This window comes from Rosa rugosa, chromosome 3, assembly GCF_958449725.1.
Source record: "Rosa rugosa chromosome 3, drRosRugo1.1, whole genome shotgun sequence".
Taxonomy (NCBI): Eukaryota; Viridiplantae; Streptophyta; class Magnoliopsida; order Rosales; family Rosaceae; genus Rosa; species Rosa rugosa.
In genome coordinates this window covers 33,460,772-33,472,019 of record NC_084822.1, presented here as the reverse complement: position 1 = coordinate 33,472,019, position 11,248 = coordinate 33,460,772, and the positions used below count along the sequence as shown (strand labels likewise).

Here is an 11,248-nt window from a genome sequence, read left to right as displayed (position 1 = left end):
TGTGGTCGGAAATGGAAAAGCAATGGAGCCTTGACCTGAACAAACAACTATTATATATTGCAAGGCTGGGAAGCAAGCTTCCAGCACCTATCCGAAGAACTAGGCTAGGTTAGTATCCGATTCCAATAACCATTGCCAAGGTATCATATTTGAACGACACTAGGAGATGTAGGGGATGAAAATTCTTCAAAATCACTTGATTGTGGCGTATTATAATTGACACCCGATCGACCAAACCAGCCTTGATGATAAAGCATGAGGATTATTTCCCAGTAAAATCGGTTAGGTCAAGTGACTCAACTTTGTTGAAAACTTTGAAATCGGATTATGGTACAGCTGCATTCAAGGATTTCAAGCGCACAATATAACCAGCAACATCTTATGCCTTGAAATGGTCAATAATATCACCATTAAATGCAACATAAAAGAGTTTCTTCTGGTAAACCAACGTGCAGTATGTAAAATTTCTTGAGTACTTGGAAGTGTAAAACGTACATTATTCAGATTCCAAATTTATATCTGATAAAAGACTGGGGTTTAGGAACCCATTCCAGTGATAAAAAAAACAACAGCAATAAGTAAAAGGATTTGCCACTGAAGCTGATGTCTTTTTCAACGTGATTAAGGTACACAAGCAAACTATGCCTCAAAGGACCAAAATCAATAGCGCATGCAGCTAAACCTTGAAACAAATTTTCCTACATTGTTCTCTAGAAATGCTTATATAGAATCTAGTTTCTCTACTTTGTGCAAACTTCAGGATTCCACTTGACAATGTCATGACGTCCATAGAAGGAACTCCCCTGATACGCACAAGAAAAATTCCAAGTCATTCATTTGCTATCTCTTTATTTCAAACCAAACGTGATGCAAAAAGGATTCAGAAGACAGTAAATGGCAAGCAAGAAAGACGACAAAGGTTTTCTGCAAGCCGATGCTATACTAATTGCAAGGTTGAAGTGATCAAAGGCTAATGGGAGGGGCATTAGCTTATCTTACATGAACTTTCAGTTTTTAAACAAACTGAAATTTCACTGTGGGAATGCATCTCCTTCAATTTCATACAGTACAATCATGTGGATGTGGAACTTTGATTTCATTCGGCTGACTAAGAATTCCTAATGTTAAGTGACAAAGAATTTGAAGAAGAATGAATGCTTACTTCTATAAAACACTATTTCTGACATGTCCTCTCTACACCCATACTTACATTAACTTTTCCCATTCAATTTATTTTCAATATTCCCCACCAAGGATATTCAAATCAACTAGAGCCCAGAATCTGAAATCAGCACTAGCTGGAACAAAAGAACTTTGGTCTTAGGAAAAAAAATATATATAATAATTTGGTCTGTCTTGTTTTGTTCTTTGTGCACACAAGAACTTAGAAATTCAACTCAGACCAGACAGCATCTTTCAACACCAAATGGGGCTTGATACTTCATTTTAATTCAAAACACATTGAAAACTTGGTTCTTAATACTCCATTTTAATTCAAAACACATTGAAAACTTGGTTCTTAGAAAAATAGGTCTGCCTAAATTTAATTGATAAGGGATTAACCATTCCAGACTGCAACTAATAAGTCGATCCCAAATGTTCCCTTCCTTCATAAATCACGAATCCACAATCAAAATCCAGCCAATAAATCCAAAAAAAAAAAAAAAATAGAAACCATCCCAACCAATCGCCATGGGTACAAAAATAACATCATTGTATTACTATCATTTCTATTCGACTAGACATTATAAGCAAACCAAGAGCAAATATGTATATAACATCATAAAAACCCAAGGAAAAAAAACAAGTACCAATTCATACACCGGTCTTGATAAGCCTCCTCCTGGCCAAAAACTTGGCCAAAGGAGGCGTGACCGCGAGCGTAATCGGAACCCGAATCGGAAACAGAGCCTTGTTGCAGAGAAAAGCCAATGCCAGAGCACCGCCGCTGGTGGCTGCGAGCTCAGCCGTCCGATTCCTCTTCCTCTCCTCAACCACAGCCGTCGACGGCCCATTTTCGGAGGTGGGTTTCTCTTCATGAGAGTTTTTAAGAGGGTTTAGATTGGGAAGCTTGTCGATGAGCGACTCCACGTCGACGTTGTTCTTGATGGCGACGTAGAGTCCGGCGATAGAGGCGGCGGAGACGGAGCAGTGGACGCCCAGCGCGACCTTTCCATACTTCTTCAGAAGCTCGCGGAATCGACCACCGGCCATTGATGCAAAAGGAAGGAAGAAGAAGAAGAAGGAGAAGGAGCCGGGGAGTCGGTTTGGGGTTTTTGAGAGAGAGAGAGAGGGGCTAGGGTTTTTGTCCCTCTACACAAAATGGGGTAACTTTTGTTTTTATGATTGAACCTGCTTTTTGGACAAGAAAATGTGGGACCAAAGTAAAAGAGTGGGTAGTTACTATTTACTTCACTTGGAGCTGGAGTCAATAGGACTGAGTTGGTAATTGGAGATTTTAGAGGGCCAATTCATGTCCAAAAGTCTAGGTTACTATTTCTGAGCGAGAAGTAAAAGCCACTGCAAGCCTGCTTTTAGAAGCAGAAGCAGCACGGTTACACTGTAGCTTAATAAAATACCAACTCCTACTCGTTTTTTTCTTGAAGAAATTACACACATCCCTGTTCTTCATGAAAATTCTAGTGAGAATATAAGCAATTGGGGGTGGGGCTAGGTTTAGCTCCTCAACTTATTTCTAAGCAATGGACTTTGGTGTTGGTAAATTGCAAATCCATCAGCCTGCTTTTTTAGGAAGTAAGGACTTTTTCTTTGGAAAAGCAGAAGCCACTACAGGCTTCCCTATTAGAAGCAGAAGTAGCGTGTTACACTATGGCGCTAATTACTGAATCTTTCAAAATACCGACTCCTAGTCTCATTTTCTTGAAGAAATTACACACAACCCTCTTCTTCATGGAAATCCTACTGAGAATAGACACCGCTCTTCTCTTCACGCACTCTTCCTTCTCTCTCAATATTGGAATCATAAGCATCACCAACTCTAGTCACCTAACGACATGACCTGACCATATGCTCCATCACCAATGGTTTGCTGTCACTCAGCTGCTTTGTTTATCAGTCATTTATTCTCAAAAATTAGCTTTTCTTAAAAACACAACCATACCAAACAGGCCCTTAGATCCACACTTGACAGGTTCAACTCCTCTATTTGCTTTATGTTTTGGTGATCCGAATCGTTCAATAAGGTAAATTACATTTTAAAGATCATCGTTTCTGAAAATCAATTAAATATTTGAAAATCGTTTGACTATCTAATTGTATCCAACAAATAAATAGTACGTTTTAAGATCATTAGGATCTACGGTATACTTATTTGATGTAATTGGATGATTAGACAATATTTGAATTGATAGATCTTTTATGTTATGTTAGGCGGTTAGGCCAAACATATGCATTAGGATCACTTAGGCACCTGTTGCCAAACCGGGCGGGCTAGTCCTAACTCCTAACTTAAAAGCCAAAACGTACATCATCAAATGTGGTTTGGTGTATTATACTCAGATTTGGTACTTATGATCCAAATCAGCAACCAATATTGTTTACAAACCTGAGGTGAATTGGTACAAAGTACTCAGATTGTTACAATCCAAATCAACAACCATAACAACAACTTCTAGTTCAGAATATAAATTTAAACTTAATAATGACAGCCCTAATATGAACTCGATCATGCATGAAGTTAAAGCTACAAATCAACACACCATGGTATGTTGTTAACTTGTTATATCCGAATGAGAGAAAAGAGTCTCAGTTTATAAGAGACAGTAACTGTTAATTTAAACAACATTATAAGTAGGTAGAATATGTCCTAGCTTTCAAATTGTGCACAACCTTGAACCAAAGTAAAACAGTAAATAAATAAACTACTGATCCAAAGTGCTTTTTTTTTTTTTTTTTTTTTTAATTTTAATGTGAGAAAGACTGATACTTTATGCTTCAGTAGGAAGATGGTGTAAGTGGAAGGGACTGAAATGGTGGTTGTGGAGGTTTTGGTGATGGGGATGATGGTGGTGGTTGTTATCCAAGCCAATCCCAATCTCTGATGCTTTCGCCATTTCCTCACTACGCCATTTCAATGGGTTCCTTGTTAGCTCTAGCAACGAGTCTCTCACTTCATCAGCTTCAACTAGTTCACTATCCTTCTTCTGTTACCCAGAAGCAAAAAAAAAAAACATAGGAATCATGGTTACTCATTAAAGCTTCAAAAAAAAAAAAAGTTTTGTAGCATTCTTCTTTTGCTTGAGGTTGAAGCAACTAACCTCTACGATGAAGACATTAGAGACGAGGCATCTGAAGCTAGTTACATTGGCATTAATAACTTCCAGGCTCAGAGAGCTCAATGCCTCCATCAATCTCACAAATCCACCAGGCTTGTGCTCACAGAATACTTTCACAAAGAACTGATTCCCATCTATTTGAGCTACTTCCACTTGAGGCTACACAATTTGTTCCATTTCTTAAATTAGTTACCTAATATAAACCCAAAAAAAAAAAAAGGAAAGACAATTAAGTATTAAGAAATAAGAACTCAAGATTCATACCTCCATCTGCTGTGTCTTGTGATCGTGGATAACTTCTGAATCGGGGCTTTGTTTTGAGACACTACCGTCTCCTGATGTTCCCAAATGAAACCCATTTGGAGCTTTATGATCATTTTGCTCAGTTTTAAGGTCAACCCCACTTTGACTCTGATCAATCTCTGATTGTAAACTGTTATGTTGGAAAGTGATGCCACAGTTCTTATTAGCAGCAATTTCATGAACATGGCGAACTTCTTCGTGATCATGATCATCATCAAGCTCATCTTGGAGTTTTTTAGCTTGGTTCTGCAACTCCATCACATACTCTATTGCATCCCCAAGAATAGAAGCTCTATCCAACTGAGAGGAAAATGAGTTTGGCATTAGATGTATCAAATCTATTTATAATTTTCAATATTGAGGAAGAGAAATTCGAGCTTGGATCTCGAATGTAGGGATAAAGGCTCTTAAGCACATGAGCAGCAGAACTCTAACAAATATGTAACATTTATATATAGCAAGAAAGAGACTAATTAAGATGATACTTACCTTGGAAATATTGGGAACTAAAGACCTAAGTTCATAGAGCCTGTCATTAAGCTTCTTCCTTCTCTTTCTCTCTGCAACAAGGTTTTTGGCCTGCCCTTTTCCGTTCCTCCTCCGATATTTTGCATCAAGCTGATCATGATCACTGCAATCTGAGTTCAAATCTGTAGCATGTCCCCCATCATCATTTATAATATTTGAGTCCTTATCAGTATTGCCGGCATCCTGCTCCAGCTCAAGATCCATGCCTGGTTCTAATGACTGATCCATATATTGCATATGCATATGGTGTGTGGCTTGTGTCTCACTCATCATCATGGACCTTTGCATTGCCTCCGTTGCTTGATCAAACCCAGTTTTTTTCGAACAATTATTAAATGGGTGCTCCATTTGCTTATCAGAAAGAAATGGTGCATGTGATGAATCTTCAAAAGAATTGACATTATAACTAATGTTCTTCATCCTGTTTCCCAAGTTGTGACTAAACTGCTGCAAGAAGTTCATGGCAGAATTATCGCTAGAGCAGAAAACATGATTGCTGGGATCCATTTGTTCGTGGTCTAAAAGTACTTGCTTTGATTGGATTTCATCATGAGTCATTGTGTCCAAGTTTACCCCAAAGCTTGTACCAATATGATCCTGTTCTATTGAGATGTTGTATTGCTCTGTGATGAAATCGATAACATGCTGGTCTTCAAGTACCTGTCACAGATAATAGAACGATAACTATATAGTGTTCCAAGTTCTCAATGCCATAGTTCATTCTACCATGTTATAAGATTACTTTTTCTTTACAAAGAACAAAATGATGTAATTTATTTCTGATATATTAAATGTGCCATTGCATAGCTTTTGTGCATCTTTAGTTAGTATCAAACTAATACGAGTCACAAAAACTGGAAACATTACTTGTTTGGCAACAAGAAGCTCAATTAGTCCTCCTGGTATTGGCATCAAAACCCTGGTCCCAACAGTTTCCTGCAAGTGTCAGAACAAAACCTATGAGCTTGAATCATCAATATGAACTCAAAGGACTTCTCCTTGTTTCGAACATAGTAGAAACTGATAGGGGCCAAGTAGTACTTACTTCTACATTAGTACTCGAATATGTGCTACTGTCAGAGAAGTTTAACCAACTGGGTTGGTTTGATATTAAAGTCTCTGCATAAATCCTGTTTATAATCATGACCTCATGGTTAGCTAACTAATTCAAGTTATGAAAGAAAGCGATACATGACATGTGATATTGCTAAATTCTCAATCCAAATCACACATGTATACAAGATTCAACTTCATCATTAGTCTAGATCGACACTGATAGCGTAACATGCCACACTATCTCAAAAGACTAGGAAAGGAAGCTGCATGATTGAGGGGAACAAGGATAAACAAAAATAAGTAGGACATACCCGGAATCTAGGGGAACTGAAGAAGACATTTTGGAAAGAAAATCACAAGATCTGGTTCTTGGATGCTGTAACAAGGTATCCCTACAAGGAAGGACTGCAGAAACTACTGGAAAAAGAAGATGGTCTTCATATCCAACATCTTGAGTAATTTCAGTCCCCGAACAGCAACAATCCATCCACTCAACAAACCTGAAGTAACCCCCAAAATAGGTCACACACATAGATATAGATTGATACATAGGATTAGAAAGAAATTTACCGAGAAATTAATTCGTATATATAGTTACATCAGTTTCTTAACCTTTGGTCTTCACTAAGTTTCCAGACAACACAAAAATCCCATCCTTTCAAACCCACAAGGGGTCTAAGCCTCGGTATGAGATTTGACATGATGATATTGTTCATGACACCTACAACAAAATGTGCTTTAATTTTAAACTCCAACAGAATCTTAGTGTATCAGTTGGGGGTAGTACAATTGATAGAGACCTAGCTTGCAGCTGATGATATGAGTAGTTTGTCTTGCTCTCGAGATTTTGGGCAGTACTGAACAACTTAGTAAGAAAAACAAGACGAGGATGGAAGAAGCAACAAAAGCACAACAGAAAAAACAAAGGTAGAGATCCATACAAAACTTCAGCCGAAAGCAATAGTTAATTGCACCATTCTATATCAGCAAAACTGAGAAGACAACAAAATTGTTCAGATAATCACAAAATGTTTCTTTTTATGTTTTGCATATATAGCTTGGTACTTTGGTAGGTGAGCTGCAGTTCATGCATGAGTATAAGAGAGATCCTTAATTAACTTTCTTTTTCTTTTGGATTTAAGGATATAAATGTGAGTTTTGGTAATTATTATAGGGAGAAGCATATTGCATGAACTAATACAAAGCGTGAAAAGGGCTAACTACTTTGCTAAAGTTTTTCATTCGTTTTGGTTTGGTATATGTATTTGCTCATGTTTCAACTACTCTCTAAACCAAAAACAGAAACCTTACATCACCTATTCATATGCAATTAGTGAAGGAAAACAAGAGGACTCTGATGTCTCCAATTTAGAAGAAAAAAGGCTAACATTGTGTGCACCAAGCTAAAATGAAATTGAGCATGAAGATGAGATTCCCCTTACGTCCTGAATCTTACACTGTGATTCACTACAAGAAAAGTGGCTAGGAGTCACACGCTAATTAGTTAGGGAGCAAGGTCTCGTTACACGGTTACACCTACTTACAAGAAAATCACAATTTGACACATGGTAACGTATGTACATACGAAGATAGATTGATAATTTAGGGAAAAAAATGAAACACATTTTTTAAATTGTATAAGAGTGGTTTGTAAAATGAAAAGTCCTTGTAATGAGTCAAACATCTGTATCGTGAGTACGTAGAGCTAGCTAGTATCGACAACTGAATGCTTACCCTAGTTAACAAGCTTCGATATGTACAAAAGTGGCGTATTTAGATAGGGGCGAATGAAGATGATTACTGTCACTCAACAATTGCATGTCTAGCACTTCTTATTTGTTTGCTATTTTCTTTTAAGGTGAGGAGGCAAATTATATGTTGAAATGCCAAAAAAGAGATTGAGAAATGAGACTTTTGCCCCTTCAATTTTTGTGTCCCGTTTCCTAGTAAACATTGGTTGATTTTATTGACATACGTAGTTATGTACTATATATAATTCATGAGGGGAATAACTAATAACTTTTACATGAAAGAGACACAAATCACAAAGTGATTGTTGCTTTAAGACACAATCAATGACAAGATTAGACACCTCATGATCTACAACTATGTAGTATGAGTTGAGTTTTAAATATAAATTAAGGTTCATTTTTCATCATTAGATTAAAAAACTTGAGTTGAGTTCAAGGTGTTAAGGTAATAGCTGAAACAACATGAGCATGCATGTTTTCCATCATATATATAAGATGAAATATACTACAGCAAATTGTAGGAAAACTAAAGTTAAGGAACTAATCAAATGTGCCCAGTTATTAATACAAGATTAGTAGATTAATTCGATCCGCTCAATTATAAAGATGTCGAACATGATATGGAGGACTATGGTAGTTGTGGAGGTGATGGTGGTAGTGATGCTTATCATGATCATAGTCCAAAGCACCATCATTCCCAGATGTTTTTGCCATCTCAGGCCAGTACCCTTTCGAGGGATTCCGCGTTATCTCCAGCAAAGAGTCCCTCACTTCATCAGCTTGCAGTATTTCACTGTCCCTTTTCTGCAGCCAATTAATAATAACAATAACATCACGATAAAACTAAATTAGTAGTTAACTAAAATTTATCTATAAGGTTGTTCTTGGAAGCAATTACTTACCTCTACTTTAAACACATTAGAGACAAGGCTTCTGAAGCTAGTAACGTTTGCATTAGTCACTTCCAAGCCTAAACTATCCAATGCCTCCATCAGTCTCACAAACCCTTCTGGCTTCTGCTCACAGAACACTGTCACAAAGAACTCGTTGCCGTCTAACTGAGTTACTCCCACTTGTGGCTGCATTTAATTTACCATCCATTAATCGCTTGACTAACTAACAAAGCCCTCTAAGAAAACATATAAACAAATTAATTTAACACAATATCATATTATAAAACAAGTACCTCCATCTGCTGTTGTCCCTTCTCATTAGTATTATGATCCGAGTCACGAAAGCCGTTTTGAGGGTTGTCACTTTTTGGTTTATTTGCCATGGAAATTCCATGTTGATTCAGACCCTCTGACTGGTAATTGTTGTGATTTCCAGAGATACTATTAAAAGTTCTCTTAGCTCCTCCTTCTTCATTTGAATTATGTTCAAGCACATCTTGGAGTTCTTTCACTTGTCTCTGCAAGTCCTTGACAAAATCAATCGCATCCTTGAGAATCGAAGCCTTGTCCATCTGAGAATAATCAAGATTAGTAGGTCTGCATTAGAGTTGGTAAGAGGTTGCCGGTTTCCATAATGAAAAATGCCAAGTTAAGGTCAATTTTTTCTAACCACATGTTGCCGGTTACATTCATCAATGTATATGATTAGAACATGTGATTAAACCATGTTATGATAGTATGAGTAGAAAAAATTATAAGGAAAAGCAGCAGTAGTACCTTAGAAATGTTGGGAACCAAAGAGCGAAGTTTATAGAGTTTTTCGTTAAGCTTCTTCCTTCTCTTCCTCTCAGCAACAAGGTTTTTGGATTGAGGCTCTTTTCCATTTCTTGTTTTATAATTTGTGTCATCAGTTTGGTCACTGCAATCTGAAACTGAATGGTCTGCTGGTTTTATTGAATCCTGATAATCCAGAGTACCTTGTTGCTCCATGTTTTCTAATGGCTGATCCAAAGAGTACTCATGTGAATTACCCTGGTCATAATTACATTCACTAGTACTTTTCTTCATTCTGTTCTCAGAGTTGTAACTAGTGACATGTTGCAGGAAGTTCAATGGAGAAGAGGACTCAGAAGAGCATAGGCGGATTCGATCAACTGTGATATCGTATGGCAAATTTGCATCATGAGGATCCAATGATGCCATTGATGGGGAAAGTACAGGGGTGTTTGTACTACATGTGTTGCTTGCACTGATCAGGGTGTCTTGCTCGCGCCAAATGTTGCATTGTGCTGTGATGAAATCGATGACTTGCTGGTTCTCAGAGACCTGGAAAGAAAATAGTTACATAAATACATAAAAGATGTGAATTAGATCATTAGTACGTATAACATGTTTATCACATTTTGGCACAGATCATTCAGAAACATAAGAAACAAAGGAAGGTTTATAAATGAAGAAGAATAATATCATACATCTTTGGAGACGAACAGCTCAATCATTAATCCTCCTGCAGTTGGAACCAAAACTAGGGTCCCATCTCTTTCCTGCATTGTGTAAGTAGGAAACTTAATGATATTATACACTACTATAGCTATATTAATGAACCTAAAATAGCTTGAGGTTTATGAGAAAATTATATACTCACTAGCATAGCACTTGAATCTCTGTTACCAGAGGAGCAGTTCAACCAACAGGGCTGGTTTGACATCATGGTTTTTGCATAAATCCTGTTTTTGTAATCACGAGAAACTTTGGTTAATGAGATTAAACCACTACTTAATTGTGTTAATTTTTAATGCATGTACGCCAATCACAAAATGATGGAATGAGGAAAAACAAAAAGTGAATGGATACAGTGCTGCATTAAATATGTACCCAGAGTCTAAGGGCATTGAAGAAGGAAGATGAGAAAGGATATCACAAGAATTAGTTCTTGAGTGCTGCATTGTATCCCTGCACTGAAAGACTTGATAAACTGGAAACAGAAGTTCTTGTCCACCATTCTGGGTGTCCTCATCAATCCCAGAACAGCAGCAACCAATCCACTCAATGAACCTAAAACCAACCAATCTAAAATGTCACACAAAAAGAAGATGGAGGGATTAATAATTATAGTAAAAGTTAATTATACAGTTCCCACTAACCTTTGGTCTTCACTTAACTTCCAGAGAACACAATAATCCCAGCCTTTCAAACCCACAAGGGGTCTAAGCCTCTCAATTATCAGATTATACATAGTCATGTTCATTACACCTGCAATGAGCATAATCAACTGTAAAATGCCATGTTGTTAAAACAAATCGGAAGGGTAGAAATATTCTTGGTTCATCATAATACATCAATTTTGTTCTATTAGTCATTTCTTATTGTTGGTTCTGAAATACCCTAATGAACACTGGTTAGCTCATTTTCAGTAAACTAA

The 11,248-nt window shown here is 37.2% G+C and overlaps 3 protein-coding genes across 3 annotated transcripts; all 3 read right to left on the bottom strand.

The window, feature by feature from the left end:
* Positions 1 to 575: 575 nt before the first annotated feature.
* Positions 576 to 2,333, bottom strand: LOC133738194 (uncharacterized). The gene is made up of 2 exons (XM_062165658.1): positions 1,812 to 2,333; positions 576 to 803 (listed from the first exon to the last, which is right to left on the bottom strand). The coding sequence occupies exon 1, from the start codon at positions 2,212 to 2,214 to the stop codon at positions 1,816 to 1,818; it is 399 nt and encodes a 132-aa protein (XP_062021642.1). The 5' UTR covers positions 2,215 to 2,333; the 3' UTR covers positions 576 to 803; positions 1,812 to 1,815.
* Positions 2,334 to 3,774: 1,441 nt separating this feature from the next.
* LOC133737603 (transcription factor ABORTED MICROSPORES-like) lies at positions 3,775 to 6,898 on the bottom strand. Its single transcript, XM_062165130.1, has 8 exons — positions 6,795 to 6,898; positions 6,494 to 6,682; positions 6,172 to 6,256; positions 5,994 to 6,062; positions 5,088 to 5,786; positions 4,560 to 4,898; positions 4,278 to 4,454; positions 3,775 to 4,163 (listed from the first exon to the last, which is right to left on the bottom strand). The coding sequence occupies exons 1-8, from the start codon at positions 6,896 to 6,898 to the stop codon at positions 3,948 to 3,950; spliced, it is 1,878 nt and encodes a 625-aa protein (XP_062021114.1). The 3' UTR covers positions 3,775 to 3,947.
* A 1,619-nt stretch (positions 6,899 to 8,517) lies between these two features.
* On the bottom strand, positions 8,518 to 11,074 carry LOC133735646 (transcription factor ABORTED MICROSPORES-like). The gene is made up of 8 exons (XM_062163048.1): positions 10,971 to 11,074; positions 10,702 to 10,881; positions 10,472 to 10,553; positions 10,299 to 10,370; positions 9,604 to 10,152; positions 9,120 to 9,398; positions 8,836 to 9,012; positions 8,518 to 8,737 (listed from the first exon to the last, which is right to left on the bottom strand). Exons 1-8 carry the CDS (start codon positions 11,072 to 11,074, stop codon positions 8,528 to 8,530), a joined length of 1,653 nt encoding a protein of 550 aa, XP_062019032.1. The 3' UTR covers positions 8,518 to 8,527.
* Between the last annotated feature and the right edge of the window lie 174 nt (positions 11,075 to 11,248).